This window comes from Pygoscelis adeliae, unplaced genomic scaffold, assembly GCF_000699105.1.
Source record: "Pygoscelis adeliae isolate BGI_AS28 unplaced genomic scaffold, ASM69910v1 Scaffold21, whole genome shotgun sequence".
NCBI classification, from domain to species: Eukaryota; Metazoa; Chordata; class Aves; order Sphenisciformes; family Spheniscidae; genus Pygoscelis; species Pygoscelis adeliae.
The window spans coordinates 4,714,063-4,737,147 of NW_008824243.1; the positions used below are offsets into that span (position 1 = coordinate 4,714,063).

General features: G+C 36.6%; 1 protein-coding gene across 1 annotated transcript in view; it reads right to left on the reverse strand.

The window, feature by feature from the left end:
* FIP1L1 (factor interacting with PAPOLA and CPSF1) overlaps positions 1-22,681 on the reverse strand; it is a gene marked incomplete at its 5' end in the record, with an annotated part of 46,280 nt that extends 23,599 nt beyond the window's left edge. The window contains 8 exons of the mRNA XM_009335147.1: positions 7,497-7,606; positions 9,911-9,979; positions 10,259-10,389; positions 11,561-11,668; positions 11,868-11,929; positions 14,134-14,237; positions 20,192-20,249; positions 22,647-22,681. Of these exons, the coding sequence (XP_009333422.1) occupies positions 7,497-7,606; positions 9,911-9,979; positions 10,259-10,389; positions 11,561-11,668; positions 11,868-11,929; positions 14,134-14,237; positions 20,192-20,249; positions 22,647-22,681 (677 nt within the window). The remainder of the gene's footprint in view (positions 1-7,496; positions 7,607-9,910; positions 9,980-10,258; positions 10,390-11,560; positions 11,669-11,867; positions 11,930-14,133; positions 14,238-20,191; positions 20,250-22,646) is intronic.
* Between the last annotated feature and the right edge of the window lie 404 nt (positions 22,682-23,085).

Below are 23,085 nucleotides of genomic sequence, written 5' to 3' on the forward strand. Positions count from 1 at the left end.
GACTCTGTAACTTTCATTATTTATTTCATCTTTTTGTGGACCCTTCCTACTTCTACTACATCTTTTCTTGTCTGACATAAACAGAACCACAGGTAATATTCAGCTCTCAATGCATCACGGCTTTATGTACTACTATAATGACTTTTCTCAGTTTGTTCCCCACTGCTAATGATGACTACCATTCCATTTTCTTATTTTGGCCAACACTGCAAATTCAACCAACATTTTGGGAAGCAGCAACAATAATTCCAAGATCTCTTTCTCAACGGATATGATTATTAATGATTAATTTGAAGAAGTGCATCTTATTTACAAAAATGCAATCTAGGATTTAAATTTTCAGTTATTTGCAGTGATTTCAGTTCACTACGAACAAGTTATTCCAGTCCGCACTGGAGTCAATGTGTGAATTTTAAATGCAAATGTATCTCACTTCAGTTTAGTCAATCTATTAAGCTTATGCCTGTTAGACTTAAGTTGTTCCTACTATAAAATTCTTAACTTCCATGTACATATTCACATAGTCTGTTGTTAAGAGAGGTATCTTTAAGTTCCCAAAACCATCTGAGATTGTGGCCACACAGCTGTCAACTGCAACTTTTTATTTTTAACTTTTCAAAGCAGACTAAAAATGCTACACTGAGGGTAAAGACACAATGGCATTCCGTTGGGTACAAACACTAAAATTTAAAGCATAATCAATCTCTCAAGATCTTCAATAGATCAATCACATGGGAATATACTGACAGTAAAGAAGGACTCCAGGCACCAGTCCAGAAAATAATATGACAAGGATCTGAATGTCATCTACTAAAACTAAAACCTGGTATCTGTGACATTGTGGAACCACTATTTTGAAGAGAGGAAGAATGTAAAGTATGGTGAACTTTCCTGTTTGCAGCCCCCAAACAAACAAAACTCAGAAACCTAGGCTTTATAGAGAATTTATAACTCTATTATCCTTATACAGATAGAACAAAACCGACCTGCTTTGCAGCCCACGGTTAATTTCTAAAAGAGGTTAAAAAGCAGGATTCACTTAGGTCAACTGCATTAGAAAATAAGGTACAAAATTACATTGCTAATGTATGAGCGAAACAAAGGTACATCTGTGTCACACCTATAAGGGAAACCATAGTAGAGAAAACTGACAATATTTACCAATAGCACGATACATAACAAAGTAAAAGGAAGACTGGGAAAAAACTTTCAGGAAATTTCAGAAAAGAAATCCATAGAAAGAAAAAAAAATACTTCTAATTTTAGAAGACAAGTTCTTGTATTTTTTCTATCTAGTGGACTACTAACCGCATTAATACAAATAGCAGAGAACACAGCTGGAAATTGGGATTACAGGCTCCAAGTTCTGCCAGACTGATAGCTCTGACCCCAATTACTCAAATACCTGGATTCCAATGCAGCTGAAAAAGACACAGCAGACACTAGAGCATGAAGGATCAATTAGATCTCCCAGAGATAATCTAAAGTTCCTTGGCAGACTGCATACTGAGGATGATCCAAATGCCTGTCCTCTGAGCTTTTCAGTATCTGGGTTTAGAGCTTCCTCCCGGATTTTAAAGCAAGCTCATAAGCACAACAGTTTGGAGGAAATAAAAAAGTCCTATGGTACAAGAGTCTGAGAACACATCTGCAAACTAAAACAGTATATAATATACAGCAGCCTCTCCAAGGATAACACAAGTTTAAGAAATTCTCTGATCTTCTAACATCCTATCCTAAAAGTCAAGATTGTTTCAGAATAAATCCTGAAATAATCAACATCTGCTTTCCTAATCCTCCCCAGTGGTCTTGCATGGTATTCCAGCACTGCCGCGCTTTGGATTATTATTATTTTGCTTTCAGTAACTAAATTGGAAACATAGGTATTATAAAACAATTGCTAAACCAACTGTTGCACTACCAAAAAAAAAAAAAAAAAGGACAAGTGGATTTTTGTAAAACAACAAAACTTTGTCTGAGTCTTCACTCCGACAGCCCATTTGGGTTCAGAGTTCTAAGGCACTGGTTCTCCTCCATTGCGGGTATCTTGTCTTAATTACCTAAAACCATACCCTAGAAAATTCATTTTACCTAGCTTTAGGCCTTGTGTATTATAGATGACTCTCTTCTACAGCAAGTCCCTCCTCACATGACCCCCTGCTTGGCTCGCTCCACTGTTTTACAGGGCTTCCACTTGGGAGTGATGTATTTGAAATTAAGACTTTTCCTCTCTTGCCCTGTTTGCACACTGCCAGCAAATCTTGGAATCAGCACTGAAAACACAGGCAATGGACACCAATACAAGAGTACTGGGCATTAAAGTAATATGTGCATCAACCATACTACAATAATACCAATTTTGCTTGGGAAGCAGCCCAAGTACAACACTGCATTATCAAAGGAAGCAAATCTAGACTACCAATTGGTTCCCAGACGTCAACTTTACTGAAATGAACAGGGCTTTCATTTAATTTTTCTAGAGTCTTAAGAGTACACCTATGCTCACTCATTCTCACTGAGCTGGTGCTTTATAATTACTTTTTAAATAATGTTTTATAGTGGGATGTACATTGTTTTTCCCTGCAGCTGCCAAGAGACTTAATTTTTGTAATGATGCTTGAGTTCAGGAATTTGCCATCATACCTTGAACTTGACAAATTCTCTACTTCCAAGACTGCAATAATGATTTCATTAAGTACTCCACTAAAAGAGCTTGAAATTGAACAAGAGAAAGCATATGTTCAGTTGCAAATGGAGCAGCAGATGACACCACTGTCAAGAACATCATCTTCACAAAGGCAAGAGAGGCATTTGAAGTGTCCAGAATTTAACAGTTCAGCAGTTCTGCAAAAGGGGCAAATCTGAAGCCTCGGATCTTGATTAAGTCATAGCGAGTTGGCACATGGGGAAATTTCAAAGACTCCCCAGCCATTATCTAGCTTAGTGATAAGATGTTAAGCAGGCATTACTGTCTCAGTGCTGTATGCAAAGAAAAGCAAAGAAAGGGCTTGGTTTGTCCCTTACACGATCAGGGCACCTGGGATACAGATGCATTTCCAATGGATACACCCAAACATAAAAAGGCAATCCATGTGTGTGGGATGCACATGAACCCACAGCAGAGTTCATACAAAGTGTAGCTTGAAAGGAACGTTCCAGCAACTCAGTGATTTCACTCTAATTAGAGAATGGTTATTTATGAGCTATTTGCACTATGAATACCACCCTCCATGGAGATTTAATTCAGAAAGATATCTCAATCTCATTTGGCAAGCTGAGTTTATTTAGGTTCTGCAGAGCAAAGAGAAAGGGGGAAAAAAGAAGGGGGGTGGGAGACAAACACAATTATTTTCCAAATTCATAGCTTCAGCCCCACCGCAAGAAATATAAACAATTAACTGCTTTTTGGAAAAACCTCCCCCCCCTTTTCAGAATTCAGAAACAGTCTCACTACTGGATGCCACATTTATTCACTAGATTTATAGTCTAGTCTAAGAATTACAGAATTATAGTATACTTTAAAAACTGTATTTAATATGTTCTTGTGTTTCTTCTTGTCTTGCTTATGTGTTTTATGCTTTATTTTCCTCCTCTTGAGGACAGCCTCAACTTTGCTGAGCTCACTTACCACTGATTGATACAATTAAGAAGCAAACAAATTTAATACAGACATCATTGATATACAAAATAGACATTTTTTCAAAATAATATCTGAGTTTTCATCATTTAGTCTCGCAAGGCTAGTTCATGAAACAAGAGAAACCTGTGTTTTTTCATAGTAATGACATATCACAAATCCATTGTCTATAAAAATTCTGTTTACAGAAAGGCCCAAGCACAGGGAAAGCTGATAAATAGCCCATCACATTGTCAGGCTAATTCCTCTGAAAGCAAAATTCATTTAAATGTAATGTACTCTTTAGTAACAACCCAAAAAGCATAAATAGAGGTTAAACAACTAAGAGCTTCTGACAGAACGAAGTTTTGTGATGGAGAGCTATTCTAGATATTACTGGAGTGAGAAAATACCGGTTTTTGCATCCAGCTTGTAAATGAAACTTCTACTTATTTCTCCGCTACTAAAGAAATACTACCTCACAGTCCTTGAAAAATGACATAAGGAAAAGCACTGGTCTCAAAAACAGTAAGATAGCTCTATGACCTGGCTGGTTAGGACAAGTTTGAAAGATGTCAAATCCTCTTCATGTTCTAGAAAGCACTATACTCCAAAGAGATTCCCTCAGGTTTTTACCTTGTTTGTGACTATGCACACAATGAATCTTTAATTAACTAGAGAACAAACATTTTATTTTATACCATATTGTTTGTATATGATGTGCATTTACTAAACCATTTCCATTATGTTATAACTCCTCCTTCAGGGTTACATTTTATGCTATTCAACAGCTCTAAATATCACAGAATCAAGACAAGAGGTTCATATGTCATTTCTAAACAACTACTAGCTCAGTTATGATTAAGACAGTCATTGTTTACAAATTCAAGCAAAATTTCTCACACAGACACATATGAACAAGCACTGAATTTTTCTTTGAATTAAGCATTTAGGACGCAATTTTAGTGGAGTAGTAACTCTTATTTGCTGGTGAGGAATAAGTCTGTTTCTATTTCGTAAACTACAACCTCCATATTGGTAATGAGTAATATTCTTGCTAGACCTCAGAGATTTTTTTTTTTTTTTTGAGAATTTCAACTGGATTCATATGCAAACCTCTACTGTACTCAAACTAGAAAGGTAAAAACAGTAGGCACAAAATTATTTTAATCTTCATTTACAAACAAATGAAAAAAAGTAAAAACCACTATCTGTCCTCAGACTTCCCATTAAAGAGAATATGTGCTGCAATACCTATGTGTAAAATCATCCACGAAGTGATGCTGCAGCCCTGACTAGTAAATGGGGGAATTAAAATGTTAAATTAGGATCATGCCCTGATTTCCCCCCCATCCCCTTACCTTAATTCAGGTGATTTGTCCCTCCTATATTGTTCCTGCCACCTTCTGATGCGTGAACTGGCTTTTCTGGAGGCAGTGCTTGTCTGTGACTGAGAAGAGGTGCAGCTTCTGGCGAGATAAATTGTCTAGTCTTTCTTTTCTTGAGTCTCTATCTTTTCTGCTCTTTGAGTTCCTCTTCTCCTCATGCCCAGCTCCTTACCAATCCCCACTGTATTGGTAAGTATCCCCAAGCATCAACTACTGCTAGAAGCTGAGAGAAGTTTTACTGCTACATGAGAAATGCTTCCAGCAATTTCACAACAAAGCTATTGCAAATGCCTCATAGCATAAAGGCAATTATTTTAAATTATCAAAGAGCTGGATTGCCAAAAAATTTCTGCCTAGCTAAAATTAACTCTTTAATTAAAGGAAAAAAAAAAAGTCCAATCCCATAAAACACTGCCTGGTTATAAAGAAATTAGTAATACAGGTTTTTATACACCGAAAATAGTAGCTGCCTTCTGGAGAAGTCATTCAAGTAAAAGTATATATAATCCATACAGTTAAGACGTATTCATTCACTAAGCTACTCTCAGACTTTTGAGCATATAATTTTCTTTCAAAATCTCTTCTGACCACTTGGTAGAAATACCTTTTTATTTACACAAGAATGTATTTTAAGCAAACGTATCCAGAGGAGCAGATGTTAAATATGGAAGGAAGTCAGTTTTGCCATTGTCACAACTTACAATGACAGTATTCACACTAAATGTATATAAAACAACCTATTCCAACCACTGGAATGCACAAGTGATACAACTGGAAATGTACCATTTTGTTTCCTCTTTATCAACAGACCAACTTCACTTACTGGCTTCTCACTCTTAAAGATATACGGGTTTCCCAACCTTTGCTAAGGTAAACTTAGTTCCTGGAGAAAACAGACACGTCTTAAGTTTCTCAGGAACGCTCTGATTAACAACCAACATACTAACTTTAAACCTTTAAAAATCAGAAAGATGGTCACTTAAGCTTGGGATTGCTAACTTCAGGCAGGAAAAAAAAGTACCACATAAAAATATGGTATAAAATACATCTATGGTAAGATAGACTTACCCTAGCTAAAGCATACAGGAAAGATTTTACTTATGAAGCCCACACCGTGCACATGTATGACCTTATTGTATTAAGCTTTCTTACAACAAATGCAAATTTCACAGAATCACAGAATTTACGCAATGCATTTTTTCTACAACTTTAAGCTTAACTACATTTTAATATCCTAGTCATTAACTACAGAGATTCTCTGTCCACCAATGAGATGCGTAAAGAATTGAAATCCCGTAACAAAACCTGTACTAGATACAGATTTGGAATCCTTACCCTGTGATCAGTACATTCAATTTTGAGAATATCATACATCAGAAGCAATTCAGAAAAGAAAAGTAAAAAAAAATAATTACAGGGTTGGTACAAAGTTTGGAAGACTTTTACTACTTCTTAGACAAAGAAAAATGGAAAAAAAAAAGAACTAAAATCTACTAAAAAACAGAGCAGTACAACCTGATAGCTCAGGGAAGAATTTAGGCTACCAGGAGGAATATTCTAGGAGTGAAAGAAAAATACAGACAAGAGTATCAAGCAAGATTTTCTTTTTTCCACCCAAGAGAAATATATTTGGGTGTTGAACTGACTCTTAAAGCAGGGAATAATTGAACACAAGTGCCTCTGAATTACTCAGGGTACTTATGGATGCAGTACTAAAGACAAGTCATAGATGCTAATCTTTAACTGTTGATGACAAAAGCATACAACCTGCTCTACCTCTCTTACCATCATTTATAATACAATGGCTTTTAATTTGCACAGAACCAAAACTCCTACACAGGATCACTTGATAACTAAAGTAAAGCAGAAACATGGATTCATCCTAAGCCAAGTGCCAGGTATCAAGCAGTAGCTTACATATAAAGACAGAACTTATTAAAACCTGGGGCTGGGAGAAGGAGGGAAAGAAACCCTAGTAAGGAAATAACTTCTCTCATTTCAAAGGAAGTCTAGTAAAATACTCAAATATGGAGAAGCTAAACCTACCTTGCAGGAAAGAGACTGGGTTCCAGAAATCCTTCTAGTTGTTGAAGTCACAGCTGTCTGATTCCGTCTTGTTTAACTGAAAAGGTGCATTAGCTAATACCCATAAAGACACTAGCTAGAAACATTTTGTTGGCCAATCTAATTCTACAGAAAAAACACGGTGTCATACATCACCACCTGGATTTTTATAGCTGCCTTGTTATTTGGTCCTGCTTTTTTCTCCCCTTTCCTTCTACTTTCTCTTTCCCGAATAGCCAAGAAGGTAGCACAGCATTCATGTGTAATGGCGACTGAAGGCTAAAAGTGATTAGGATCACTCTTCCCCTCATTTCTAACTGTTACAGAAACATGTTTTCCTTTTTTCCTACAAAAGTCATGAACTTCAAATACATAGAGGAAACAGTATAAAAAGTTTTTTGGTCTTGAGTTACAACTGTCTAACTGACCTGTTTGTTGGAATTCCTGATTTGAATAAGGCAGGAGGAGATGTGAAATCAGCTTTGGTCGACTGCACTGCCAACTCTTTCTCCAAATTTCCAGTTCTGCCCTGCTGTACCTTCAAAACAATGTTTTATCATTAGTTTAACCTCCAAACTGTAGTAGCCCCAACACTCAACATAGCACGTAGCCAACACAAAAAGTAAAGCCCAACTTTAAACAAATTTTTTTTAAACGTCACCTTTGCATAGCTGGTAAAACTCCATATTTTATAAAGATATATTACTTAAGTACTATGTTTAATATATATAAGAAGCAATATGCCAGAGAACAAATTATTACAGAAGATTAGACAGTTTTAATATTTATTTTCCAAGCATTTGATTTGGACATGAACAGACTAAACTGATTTTCTTGGAGAATTTCCTGTATGAACAAAATAACATCTTCATTTTTAAAAGAAGCAAACTTATTAAAAAAAAGAAAAATCTTCATAATCTTAACGACAGATATCTAACAAGTCTGCTACCCAACAACAAACCATGAGACAAGAAACTGAGTGGATTCTCCGTCTGCCTTACTGACCATGAGATCTAGTAACCACTTAATTTCCGAGTCATACCAGGAAGTCACCTCATACTCTGGGTTATGCAAACTTTAAAAGATTTTTCATTAGTTCAGATTGAATACTTCAAAAACATACTGCTGTTTCTGAAGTACTGTAAAATTCCAGACACACGTTATGAAAGCTATGCAAGACCTTTGGTGCAAGTACTTCAAGTACTGTTTGACTTCAGCAGCACATTATACATGAAAGAAAAACCTACACGGGTTAGCATTAAAGACAAACCAGTACTGATTCAGTTTTTAAAGACACTCCCACTGCACCAACCACATAGCTACATCACTCTACATAGCTAGTTTACTCATAGTGTAACATCATATAGGCTGTGATCTCACGGCTTTTTGTAGGCAAATGTACTACTAAGCTTTTACAGAATCTCACTTCTAAACACAGGCATCTCTTTCCCAAACCCACAAAAACACACATAAATAGTTAAAATTTGTTAAAAATTGAATTAGACTTTAGTATCCAGAAATACCCGGGGGGAGGGGGGGGGGGAAGATTTGGTTTAAGTATTTATCCGAAAAATCTGTAAGACTTCTATTCATTAATGAGTAACTGGAAAATGTAGGAGACAAAGTCTTGCCAGTTACAGAAGATTAATCGAAACATACCATGTAAATTACATGACACTTAGTATTTCAGAAGAGTGGAAAAAAGTTCATGAAATTATTTAACAATTATATATAAACTCCTTGTAAAACACATGACAAAGTCTTACAACACAGTTATTATCTGTACTGTTTGACCACTGGACCCCCAAAGTGTCAATATTGAGCTAGAAATAGGGGAAGCTTTGGTTTCGAATACTTATCTTTCTTCCTTCAGGACAACAGTTCAGAGAAGTTTGAGAGTGTAGCCAGCTGCAAATCGTAACTCCCATAGCCTACCACTTCCACCATTCCATAACACTATTGTAATGACAACTGAGGAAGGCAGAAAGCCCTGGGGAGCTTCTGATCTGTTCTTGCTAAGATAAAGTCAAAATGACTAGATACCCTCAAGTAGCATATGAGGGGAAACAAAAATACCTGTCTGCAATTGACGCTTCTGTCACAGGAGTATACAGAAGAAAGCAACAAACAGTTCCAAGTCAGTTTAATGACAGTTCAAGAACAAAAATAACTGCATATTGAAAATAAGAAAAATAAGTAACATTTGTATTTCAATTTCATCTTTAGTATCAAACGAAAGAGTAAATGAGAAAACAAGAAGTTGAAAAAAATGTCCAATCCTTAAGATAAATCCTGTCATATAGATTTTTCTGCCTTCTGAAAATCAGCATTTCCAAACGGAAAAATATTATATATAACATGATCTATTGCCATCGAATCCCAAGAGGACAACAGAAAATTATGGAAGATTGATTTTCACATCTCGGAGTTGCCAAGGGTAAGTGTTACAAAACAGAGTAAGAGCTACGAGGCCACAGGAAAAATAAACATGCCATAATCTACAAAAGCTTCCCCAGCACATCTGCACAAATTTTTTGTGCACAAATCTGCACAAACAAATGCACTACAACTAAAAATAAACCCATCACAAAGAAAAATTAGTTTCACTGGGAAATTTGTTAGTTCACCCGGCCACTAACTCACATGCTTGCAGAAGGGTGACGAACAAAGCAACTCTTTTTAATCAGCATTTTGTGACATACGCAGGAAGTCGCTGATGTAAGATGAGAGTTTGAAATAATGGCTATGTCCATTTCAGTTGTTCTTCTATCAGTCTGTGGTGGCATGGGAAGCAATACTCAACAAAAATGAGAGCAACCAACAAAAGTTTACTAAAATTCACCTTAAAAAGATGGTATCTGCCATCGAGAATCTCTGCACTTGGTCTTACTTCCATAGCATTGTCTTCAGCCTAAGTTAAATAACACATTGCCCATTAAGATACCATACAACTCTTAAGTGATGGGCCACAATCTGAATAACAGTACAGATGCAATCTAGCTGTAGCTAGTCTGTCACACTATCCACGCAAATTGCCAGTGAAGCAACACAGGAACACTCCAGGCTCAGGGTGGGGAGTCAGGTGCAAACTCTAGCAAACACACTAAACTGGGCAGAACAAGCTTATGACACACAAGCAGCTTTACAGGGGAAAAAGCATGTAGAATACCACAAAAATTGTACTAATTACCGTAATTTTATTTGTGGCTGAGGTAACTGGTAAAATTTCAAGACCCATTCGTATTCTCTTTTGTTTTTCACAGTAAGCTTTCCAGGTATCTTCATTGAACCCATAGTTGAAATAATCAGAGAGATCAGCCCCTTTAAATAGAAAAGCACAGGTTTTTAGGACATTACAAAGTTCATCTTTTCTTTTCTTCACTGAACATACATACACCTCTACTTATAACATCAAAACGGATTAGGTATTGATCTAAAAACATACTACTGAAATGTACAATACAGTCTTACATCAGTAAACACAGAGTATTCATGGCTAAGACTATAAAAACATTAAAATTCAGTCAGAAAGAGTATCTTGCCTAGCATCCTGTCTTGGGGATCAAGAGTGGATACTTACAGAATATCACAGAATATTATAATCCCCGTATCTTTACAATAGGATAAATGTAAGATATACAGGTTTGCTGTATGTTCAGTGAAGAACCACTCCCTTTTGCTTTTTCTGTATTTGACTCCTCATTTCGTTTTGACTCCTAGTTTCACTTGATGCCATGAAGTATTTTTATTTTAAGAGAGAGACCAGATATAACTCAAATGCACAGAATATATTTCAAATAGCTAACAGTTCAAACACCAGAATATTATCAAAGGCTTCTTTTTTCCATTTTGTAGACACTATTTGCATTGCCAAAGCAATATACAAACACTAGAAAAAACTATACACAGCAGCAAGATGTACTGCCACTGAAAAAAGAAACCAACAATGCTGGTATTAGACAAGTCTGGCCAAATCACTTGAGCCAACCAGACAATACACACAGGAGGCTTATGGAAAGCCCATGTGATACCAGCTTCTTCTTCAAAGCTTATGGACGTCTATGCGTGGACACAAAGAAGCAAAAGTAGCTATGTTTCACCATTCTTCATGCCCAAACCTGCTAGAACTATTTTCCGTTCTGCTTTATCTTCTGTCCTATGGCACAGACCAATGGCAGTAATCTCCACAGAAATACAAATTTCCAAAGAGAGTTCAGGATATAAATGTATTTAAAAAAAAAAAATAAAGGGCATGTCCTACAGTCTCTTTTTGCTGACACATGTGCGGGATGTATACTAAGAAACATGGCACACCCACATACCCTGTGGCACAGCACAAAGGCAACAAGTAACTTAGCTGCTTCTTCCAAGTTATATTGTACGGTATCTTCTACCTGTAGGGTAGGTAACATCTACATGCTGTAAATGGGAATTATTATTCAAATAACCTACTGAATGCCTACATATCAGTTAACGTAAACCAGAGCATTACCTGGCTTTCTCCAAGGTTTATCTTCAAAAGAATCTAAATCTACTTCCAGAAGTGGCACACCATTAATACTCCCTGGTGCATCTAGATCCACCCCTTTAACTTTTGCACCTGTGAAGAAAAGTTAGAAAGTTAGAGCCTTCTGTCTCTACCAAACAGAGTTTTAACAGTTGTAACACACTTAAAATAGAAATAAAAAGTCAGGTTTAAATTTATCAAGAAGTTTTGGAAGTGAAAATTATTTCCTTCATCCAAAACAATCAAACATTTTTTTGCATTTTTACTAATATTACTGTGCAAATTTTCTTACCAGAAGATCCATAAGCTCGTCCTCCTGTCTTAATATTGAGATTCACAGGTGCCGCTCCATAACTTAAAGAAATTAACAAAACTGAATTAGACAGAGAAAACCCTTAAAACAGAAGAAAACACAAAACAAGAGTTAGCTAGATCCAGAAACAAACTGGACCCAGGCTCAATCGCCATCCTGAATCTCTAGCTTTCCAAGCTGGTAACACTGTAAAAGTAAAGAGATCAGCCTAGGAGGAAGAGAGTGTACCTTTCTATGCTCAGTAGCAACTTCTCCAACTAATAAACAGTTGTGAAGCAAGTCCCAGTCACTCTTCCTGAGTTGAAAGGATAAAGACCTTGATAGAAACAAGAATGGACAGAACCAGAAGAAGAGAGAAAGGAAAAATGCAGTTCATTTAGGGATACAGATGACACTCTGGAGATTAGAGTAAAAACCAAATAAAAAAAAAAGAAAGGGTTTAGATCCTTTTCTCTTTCCATAATTATTCCATTTAATCTGTACAGAAGTGGAAAATACAAGCATTTCTCTACAATGATTGAAAGGCTGTCTGTTTCAATGTACTTCTAGCAATGACCTATCCTTGTGGCCAACAGAAAAGTATGTAACATGTCACTTTCTAAAATACTTGAGAGCTTTCTTCATAAAAATGCACTCAGAAATCTAGATACTGAACTGATTTAACTACCTTAGGAATTACAGTATTGTTCATTTGGAACATTAAGAGCTAGCTTTCACTACCATTTGTGTTCAATGTAGCTTATCCTCACAGGTGGTATCAACCTATAAACATGAGATTTGCGTATAACTAGAAGGCAGTGTATAGTTTACAGTACCACTTCCATGCAGTTTTAGTTTTCATTCAAGTGCTAGAACAGTACAAAACATTTAACTTTCTGATCTGCCATGCTGTATTTGTGCATGACTTTGTCAAACAAATCTTACAGGTTTTCTAAACAGCAGTTGACTATTATACGAAAAACCATTTAATCCTATAAAAGGAACTTGTTATACTGAAGTTAAAATGAACAGCAATGTTGAGTTTGTTTTAGATTACTGCCCTTCCATGAACTTTCTGTCCAATTTGCCCAGAAAAAAGGTTTTTCAGAAAACAACCATTTCTACATAAAACTTTCTACTCTAATTAGATTTAGGATCATCTGCTCATTGCTTTTTGTATTCATGGAAAGAGCACCAGCCTAGCAAATCCACTGAGAAGATAAACCTACTTTTGCATTAGTCTCACAAAATGTGAGGTCATTGCCTACACCACAAGCATACTGCAAGTTATTGAAAGCAGACAAATAAAGAACTGAAAGAATTGCTATTTTTTATATTACATTGATTTGCACAGTTAGTTTAGAATATGAAATACTGAAAGTTTAAAAAGACTATGTTTCAAAAATGAGTAAATCATCTGCATTCTAAAGTTAAGAACACAATAATACATATGAGTCAGACCTACCTGCAGACTTGTCATAATTCTACTAAGAAATGATGCCCTAGTAACTCTGGTTTTAATAGGCATAAAAACATTAGGGTTGCCGAGACAAACAAGCAAACCACTTCTCTCAGAAGACTTTCATGTGATGAAAAATAATATTTCATAATTTTGGGTAAAATTAACACTGTTCAAAAGTGTTCAGTGAAAAACAAGCTCTTTATCAAGACAAGAAGGAATACGGGGCAATAACAGTAGCAAAAAATTTCTTGTACGGTACAAATGCCTAAACCATGATCTTGAGCAATTATATCCAGGGACTGGCAGCTCCATCCTGAAGTACATTAAAATCTTATTTGAGAACATCAACAGGAATTTAAAATATAGAGGTCTAATTAGAACTGTATCCACTACAAACAGGACCTAGGACAAACATTTCTAATGTTCTTTGAGCTTACCGCTCTACCATTTGCAACAAAAATGTCACCATCACAATACCGACCCTAAAAATGCTATGTAACATAGCCATTCCGTAATAAAAAACAACTCTCTACTTTACAAACTTAATACAATTATTTCTCAAAATCTGAAAACAAAATTTAACTTGTACAACAGCTCTTCCTTCAAGACATTTCATTGATTTCATTTCACTATTTTGTTTTCAAGTCACTATATCATTAAAAACATTGCTAAAGAGATGAAAAAAACCTAAATTGAGACTAACTATGCATATAGTTTGACATTGACAAGTATTAAAGAGCTTATTAATTAATAATTAAATGTAATCTTGAAAGTTCCCCCAGTTAACGTTTGCAAATAACTTACCCATACTGTGGAGCTCCTGTTTTAATATCCCCTATGGTGACTTGAACATCATCTTCATCATCATCACTATCACTATCACTGTCATCCTCAGCCTCTGCCACCTTCTACAAAAGAAAAAGTCATTGCTTAGACAAAAAGCAGCCACTTACCTTTATAGCGGAAAAATAATCCAGACAAAACTATCCGTTCTAGAAATCTTCGAAAGAAGAGAATTCTCCTTTTCCTAGACCTCAGAACTGAGTAGCATTAACAGTAAATTTAGGAGGCTCATCTGCTGAAATGCTACAAGTATCTGAAACATCTGGATCAAAATAGGGAAGTATCTTTAATACTAAGCTCTGTTTCTGAAACATGACATTTCCTAAATAAGCATAAAATAGTTTCCACTGTCTAATATCCTTCTTCCCTCTATCTAGCTCATACTCACCGGCTCTACTCTTATCTTGTCACTCAGGAAAGAACTTAAAGATATGCAAGACTAGCTTTCTTGCCATCCTCAATTACATATCTAGACTAACTCGAATAAGTGTTTTTCCAGTTGTAGATGAACACTGCACTTCAGAGAAATCTATTTAGTTTCTAACATCAGTAAACTATATAAAATACTTGAGATCTTTCAGCGACCAAGCTGAAAAAACAGACAGAAGATCACACTGCATGCTGTTCTGTCCCATAGCATTCAAGCTTGCTGGTAAATAACAGTCATGCCAGTTCATACCAAGAGTTCATCTAGTCCAGTGTTTTGGGTTTGTTTGGTGTTTTGTTTTGGTTTTTCCCTCCCAGAGACCACAGGGGAGAGAAAAAACAGGGCAAACACATATGATGCTCCTCCCCTAGCTGATTATTATCAGCTCAGGGCATTTCCTAAGCCAGTTACGGTTTGTCTATTTAGTAACCCCCAACGGATCTTTCTCTCAAGTACTTGCCCAGACTTCCCTTGGACTCTCTCTATATAAACTCCCAGCAGCGACACTCTCTTTGGCAAGGAGTTCCATAGCACCGTCTACCGCATGAAGATCCAACCTCTTTTATTTGTTTTCATCCTGGCTCCTACGACTTCTATTTCACAGTCCCAGTTCTCATATGGAAGGGACTGTGAGGAGTCAATCTTTATTTATAGCCTCCATACATGACTTTGTTAGCCTCTATCATATCCTACATACGCCTGTCTTCCAGCCTAAGAAGTCCTTGCCTACTCAGGCATTCCTTGTATGGAAGCTACCTCAATTGCTCTTGCTGCTCTTCTTCTCTCAACTTTTTTCAGTTGAAGTAAAGCCTTTATGACATGAGGGAAACAGAACAGCACACAGAATTCAGGATGCAACTGAACCATGAATTTATGGTACAACGATAACTTCTGTTTTGTTCTCTATGCATTTGCTGCTACATCCCAAGGTTTAACTGCTTTTTAGACTCCAGACAAGCACTCAACTGCCAACTTCATGGATCTTTCTACATATCTTAGTGCATTGCTCCTAAGTGGTAATGATCAGCTCAGAGACCACCATTTTATTTGTAAACCTGTTTTTCCTCCTGTGAACATCACTCTTTTCTGCACAGAATTTCAATAACCATTTATTAACCAGTCAGTTCTTCGCAGATAGTCCTTGCTTTTACTATCTTGAATAACTTTTTAACATCAGAAAACTTGTGATCCCACAACTTACCCCTTTTCCAAGTAATTTATAAACACATTGAACAGCACAGGTTATGCACAACATTCCACAGAATCCCCACTGGAGGTGACCTTCCTTCCCTGTGAAAACTGAACCTTTACTTCTACTCTCTGTTTTCTATCTTTTACATATCAATTGTCCATGTGGGACTCATCCTACAGCTGCTTAGTTTTCTTAAAATCCTTTGGTGAGGAACTTCTTCAAAAACTTTGTGGAATCCAAGTGAACTTTATCAACCAGATCACCCTTATTCACATACTTGCTGACTCCTTCAGCAAGAGGCTGAACATACTGAAGCCAAGTTGATTCTGCCCAGGTAGCCTGCAGTTATCCAAGCACAGCTGAGCTCTAGCCCTTATCTATTACACTGTCTACTAACTTGCCTGGTACGTAGATTAGACAAAAATAAGCAGCTGCACAGAAGATAAGATGTTGGAGTGCAGTTCATCTTTGCTATACAACATTAATATAATTTACATAACAATTAAAAGTCTAATCAAGGGGGGCGTCTAGATCAGTATAGATATTCTGTAAATGACAGCTGAAGACAGAAGACAATCGTTCAATGCCCCACGGCTGAAAAGTACAAGTTCACCACTCTCTCACACACCAGGCAACCCACACAGTAGAGAGCCATTACAAATGCATCAAACAGAAAGTAAAATTTTGTCTCGAGCATGTACCTTTTCAACCAAACCCAATTTCACTTATAAACAATGATTTCTTAGTTCCCTCCTTACTGAAATATTCACCTTCTCTTATTCAACCAACTTGAACACCATCCATTTTTCTAGGTTGCTGCTGACCCTTCATGTGCACTTTTTAGCATGAAGTTCTCAATTTTATGGAGATGTTCTAATGATATCCTAACAATGCTAGGCTTTATATAGGTGAAAAATACAAGATATGCAAGTACAAGGAAACTGCGCCAATGGGATTTTCAGAAATATTTTAAAATCAGCAAGTCCAGAAAAGTATACTATTGTCTCCTTGCACCTAACATATTAAATCCACTGCCCACTTACAGTATTAGCATCAGCACAAAAAGCCTTTGGTGAACTTAAAATAAAGCTTTTCAGTTTAAACAACTGAAATAAGTTTTTTAAGTTTTTTTTCCCCAACTTTAAATGAGTTGTAATATCTTTCATAAATAAAGTATTAGATTTACTGAGAAAAATATTCTTTTGAGGCCAGTCCTTAAAACTTGCACAAATATTGCATCGCTTAAGAGAATTCTTGCAAGATATAAAAAATCCCAGTGAAGTAAAATTACGATTTGTTCATAGAACAGATTTAAACTGTTCCCATTCACAGTAAACTTGAGGCCTTTTATCAACATTGCAACTGTAAATTTCATTTCCTGGTCCTTTCCTTCATCATACTAACACTGAAGTTATAAGACATACTGAACATTGGAGACTACTACCAAACAAGACTGCTATGTTGCCTCTGAAAGGCACGTGTAATTCATCTCTTGATCCATATTTTCACACAGTTCTGCAAATGCTGATTGTTTATCACATTCAAACAAGAAAAATTATCAGAGGATTTTATTTTCCTATCAGTGAGGAAAAATAGAGAGAGTATCATTTTGAAAAGGATGTCTTTGAGAAAAGACAGCATGAAGCACCATCTTTCCCCCACAAAAAACTGGAAGTACTATTCATATATTTTCTGTTAAGTTAGATTTAAAAAGTGTACTGCAGCTGGCAATTGGATTTCCTAACTTAGTAACTTCTACAGCATTTCTGTAGATAGTGTCAAACACCTTTCCGGGGAGGAGGGGGGGGGGAATCAAAGGCGTACACTTACGCATTAATTAATTTAATTGCAAGTCCTAGCCAGATTACGAATACCCCATAAATCTAAACAAATTAAAGCAGTATTTAAAACTACCGTTTTCACAACGCCATTTTCCGCAGTTTCCTCTTCACTTCCAGGTGGGGGTGGAGCACTTAAACAAAAACGAACAGGAAAAGATAAAACTAGGTATTAATGCACGTATTATTTCACACATATCAGCTAATTATGAAAAAAGCCTTGCTACATCATTCCAGAGAAGAGCCAAAGCTCCAGCTATCTTCTGCGTTAATTTAAAAAAAAAAAAAAACAGAACTAAAAAAATTTCTGGATGAATACAACTTTATATTAGCAGGACAATATTTAGCTATCATAAATCATACTAACTGGATGTTTGTAGAATAGTTGGAAGTAAGAAAGCACTACACCTGGATCCTCTTTTGAAATCAAAGTGAAATCTCATAATATATGAAGGGAGAATAACAGCTTTTTTTTTTCCCTGCAGACTGACACTTTTCAAAGACATAATAGGAAAAACATTTAAATACCCATAGGTAATGTTGCACTGAATCAAAATTCCCACATCTGCATTGTGAAATTTTCTTCGACCATATGGAATGGCTACAATTCAATGATGAATTCAATTATATTTTTACTGTAGACTGAAAACTGTAAAAATTTTAAAACTACTGGTCCACCTAAAATGACCAGCACTGTCTAATCCATGCAAATGAGCTGTCTCACTGTGCTTACCTACTGCTCTTTCTTACACAGCAATATTTTAATTTCCACAGTTTCATTAACTGTTAGGATGTTGCATCACAAATAGCAGAGTAAGCAGGGAGCCATTTAGAAACAATATTCTTTCACTGAAAAGATATTTCTGAAACGGAATGAGAAACTGCCAATTTTTATCGAATAGAATGATTTTGATCTGTCTTCTGTTGGCAAAATACCCACTCATGAGCGTTGCACCAAAACTCAACACAGCCCAGGTATGGCCCCAGGATTCAAGCATGACTGTTCCACTTCATCACCCAGTAAAATGACAGACTAGCTACAGAACCTGAATAAAAACTCACAATTTTTATATATACGAAGAATGCCAAAACTGAGAGGCCAGAGACCGAAACTTTTAATAGGTAAACTGTCACCACACTTCCAGAGTTCCAGACATAACTCATAAGATGCATAAGCTACCATTTGTTATGCTTTTGAGTCCATAACTATGTATTGTGGCAGCCAAATGCCAAGCTAGACACTATTGACCAGAAACTGGAGTAAAACACCACTGTTTCTAAAGATCATTTCGGTTGCCATGCAAATAATTTTCTTAAACAACAGTAATACTGACAACAGCTGCCAGGTCAAGAAAAGGTAACTGAACACAAGGGATCAATTGATATGGAATGGCTTCCAAATAAAGAGCAAATAAATAATTAGAATTCTTTGTCCTAGAAAAGAGATGATTCAAGACGAATGCAACGCAGGTCTAGAAAATTGTTAAGTGACATGGAAAAGGTGACAGGAACCAACTCTGTTTCTTATACTACAAGAACTAATGGGAATCAAATAATTGCATCTAGTAGCTGCTTCAAAATGATATCGTATGTAGTCAAGTGGTGGAGGTCATTACTGCTGTATCACACTGTGCCTGTCAAAAGTTGATGTCAGTCCAAAAAAAGCAACTGAGCAAGCTTACAGTCAAGAAGTCCACCAAGGGTAACTGAATTCAAGAGTTCTCATTGAAAAAATCTCTGTTGACCGGAAGCATTTATAGAAAATAACACTGCATGTTTTCTTGCATTGGCTTCTCCTTTATTTGTTTAATTTATCTTGACAATCAACAATTTCCATAGTTTATCAATTGTGAGACTTCTTTCATTCAGTATGAGAGACCGATTCCCATTTCCAGTCAGTCCTTGCTACCAACCTCCATCAACTTGGCAGATTTTCAAAGAAGCATCTTTGTGCTTTCTCTCATACAGCTCCTTATAACTCAAGCAGGCTCCCCCAAATACTTCCAAAGCTTTTTCTAAATTTCTTTCAAATACTCTCTTACTAATAAAAAAACCAATCCCAAAGCCCTAAGCCGATGTGTTATGCGACCTGCACATCAAACTAGCTGGTAATCTTCCACTGCTTCCTTGTATTCCTCTTTTTGTAACTACATTGTAAACTCTTTGGGAGACAGACTGTCTTTGAATTTCTAAATTATCTAGAACAAAGTCCTGATCCATTACTAAGGCCGCAAAGTACAATGATTACAGAAATAAAAGACCTGTTGGCATTTTGTGAGAGGTTATTGCTGTCCATACAGTTAAAACTTAAAATAACTTTCATACTCAAGTGTCCCAGTTTCACAGGTAAAACTGTTTCACAGAAAAGTCAAGTCATTCTAGCAGACCAAAGATACCATCTTAAGGGGATTTTCAAAGACACCAGAGTGTGTTCAGGTGCTACGGACTTTCAAGCGGGAATCAAAGGCGTACACTTACGCATTAATTAATTTAATTGCAAGTCCTAGCCAGATTACGAATACCCCATAAATCTAAACAAATTAAAGCAGTATTTAAAACTACCGTTTTCACAACGCCATTTTCCGCAGTTTCCTCTTCACTTCCAGGTGGGGGTGGAGCACTTAAACAAAAACGAACAGGAAAAGATAAAACTAGGTATTAATGCACGTATTATTTCACACATATCAGCTAATTATGAAAAAAGCCTTGCTACATCATTCCAGAGAAGAGCCAAAGCTCCAGCTATCTTCTGCGTTAATTTAAAAAAAAAAAAAAACAGAACTAAAAAAATTTCTGGATGAATACAACTTTATATTAGCAGGACAATATTTAGCTATCATAAATCATACTAACTGGATGTTTGTAGAATAGTTGGAAGTAAGAAAGCACTACACCTGGATCCTCTTTTGAAATCAAAGTGAAATCTCATAATATATGAAGGGAGAATAACAGCTTTTTTTTTTCCCTGCAGACTGACACTTTTCAAAGACATAATGGGAAAAACATTTAAATACCCATAGGTAATGTTGCACTGAATCAAAATTCCCACATCTGCATTGTGAAATTTTCTTCGACCATATGGAATGGCTACAATTCAATGATGAATTCAATTATATTTTTACTGTAGACTGAAAACTGTAAAAATTTTAAAACTACTGGTCCACCTAAAATGACCAGCACTGTCTAATCCATGCAAATGAGCTGTCTCACTGTGCTTACCTACTGCTCTTTCTTACACAGCAATATTTTAATTTCCACAGTTTCATTAACTGTTAGGATGTTGCATCACAAATAGCAGAGTAAGCAGGGAGCCATTTAGAAACAATATTCTTTCACTGAAAAGATATTTCTGAAACGGAATGAGAAACTGCCAATTTTTATCGAATAGAATGATTTTGATCTGTCTTCTGTTGGCAAAATACCCACTCATGAGCGTTGCACCAAAACTCAACACAGCCCAGGTATGGCCCCAGGATTCAAGCATGACTGTTCCACTTCATCACCCAGTAAAATGACAGACTAGCTACAGAACCTGAATAAAAACTCACAATTTTTATATATACGAAGAATGCCAAAACTGAGAGGCCAGAGACCGAAACTTTTAATAGGTAAACTGTCACCACACTTCCAGAGTTCCAGACATAACTCATAAGATGCATAAGCTACCATTTGTTATGCTTTTGAGTCCATAACTATGTATTGTGGCAGCCAAATGCCAAGCTAGACACTATTGACCAGAAACTGGAGTAAAACACCACTGTTTCTAAAGATTATTTCGGTTGCCATGCAAATAATTTTCTTAAACAACAGTAATACTGACAACAGCTGCCAGGTCAAGAAAAGGTAACTGAACACAAGGGATCAATTGATATGGAATGGCTTCCAAATAAAGAGCAAATAAATAATTAGAATTCTTTGTCCTAGAAAAGAGATGATTCAAGACGAATGCAACGCAGGTCTAGAAAATTGTTAAGTGACATGGAAAAGGTGACAGGAACCAACTCTGTTTCTTATACTACAAGAACTAATGGGAATCAAATAATTGCATCTAGTAGCTGCTTCAAAATGATATCGTATGTAGTCAAGTGGTGGAGGTCATTACTGCTGTATCACACTGTGCCTGTCAAAAGTTGATGTCAGTCCAAAAAAAGCAACTGAGCAAGCTTACAGTCAAGAAGTCCACCAAGGGTAACTGAATTCAAGAGTTCTCATTGAAAAAATCTCTGTTGACCGGAAGCATTTATAGAAAATAACACTGCATGTTTTCTTGCATTGGCTTCTCCTTTATTTGTTTAATTTATCTTGACAATCAACAATTTCCATAGTTTATCAATTGTGAGACTTCTTTCATTCAGTATGAGAGACCGATTCCCATTTCCAGTCAGTCCTTGCTACCAACCTCCATCAACTTGGCAGATTTTCAAAGGAGCATCTTTGTGCTTTCTCTCATACAGCTCCTTATAACTCAAGCAGGCTCCCCCAAATACTTCCAAAGCTTTTTCTAAATTTCTTTCAAATACTCTCTTACTAATAAAAAAACCAATCCCAAAGCCCTAAGCCGATGTGTTATGCGACCTGCACATCAAACTAGCTGGTAATCTTCCACTGCTTCCTTGTATTCCTCTTTTTGTAACTACATTGTAAACTCTTTGGGAGACAGACTGTCTTTGAATTTCTAAATTATCTAGAACAAAGTCCTGATCCATTACTAAGGCCGCAAAGTACAATGATTACAGAAATAAAAGACCTGTTGGCATTTTGTGAGAGGTTATTGCTGTCCATACAGTTAAAACTTAAAATAACTTTCATACTCAAGTGTCCCAGTTTCACAGGTAAAACTGTTTCACAGAAAAGTCAAGTCATTCTAGCAGACCAAAGATACCATCTTAAGGGGATTTTCAAAGACACCAGAGTGTGTTCAGGTGCTACGGACTTTCAAGCAGCCGGGAAGAAGAATGTAATGAATACAATTTTTGTGCAGCCACGCTACAGGACCTCCAGTTGTCAAGATACTCACCTAGCTTTTTCTTCCTCTGGTCTCTCTGCTTCATTTTCATCTACCACAAGAGGAAAGAAACACAGTAGTTAAGAATAAAATCCCCTGAATACCAACCCTGACAGATATCTTGCCACGCAGATTATTAGGCAACTCTTCAGTTTACTACCGAGCCATTTTCATAACGTTTCAATTGTGAAATCAGTCGAGCAGACCCCTGAGCCCTCACAGTGCTCTGTACTGACAGGCCCACCACAGCGGCAGGATTTAGTTTACAGGTTTCATTACGATTTGAATGTAAAGAAAGTCCCTAAAGTTGTAAAGGAAGTTTATGCATAAAAGGTTAAGGCTGCTTTAGTACTTCAACGCTGGAAGCCCGGGCGGGAGGGGGGGTACTGGGGAAAGGCTCGGCCGCCCCAGGGGTGCGTGTGGGGCAGGAGCGCCACGCGGGCCTCCCGCC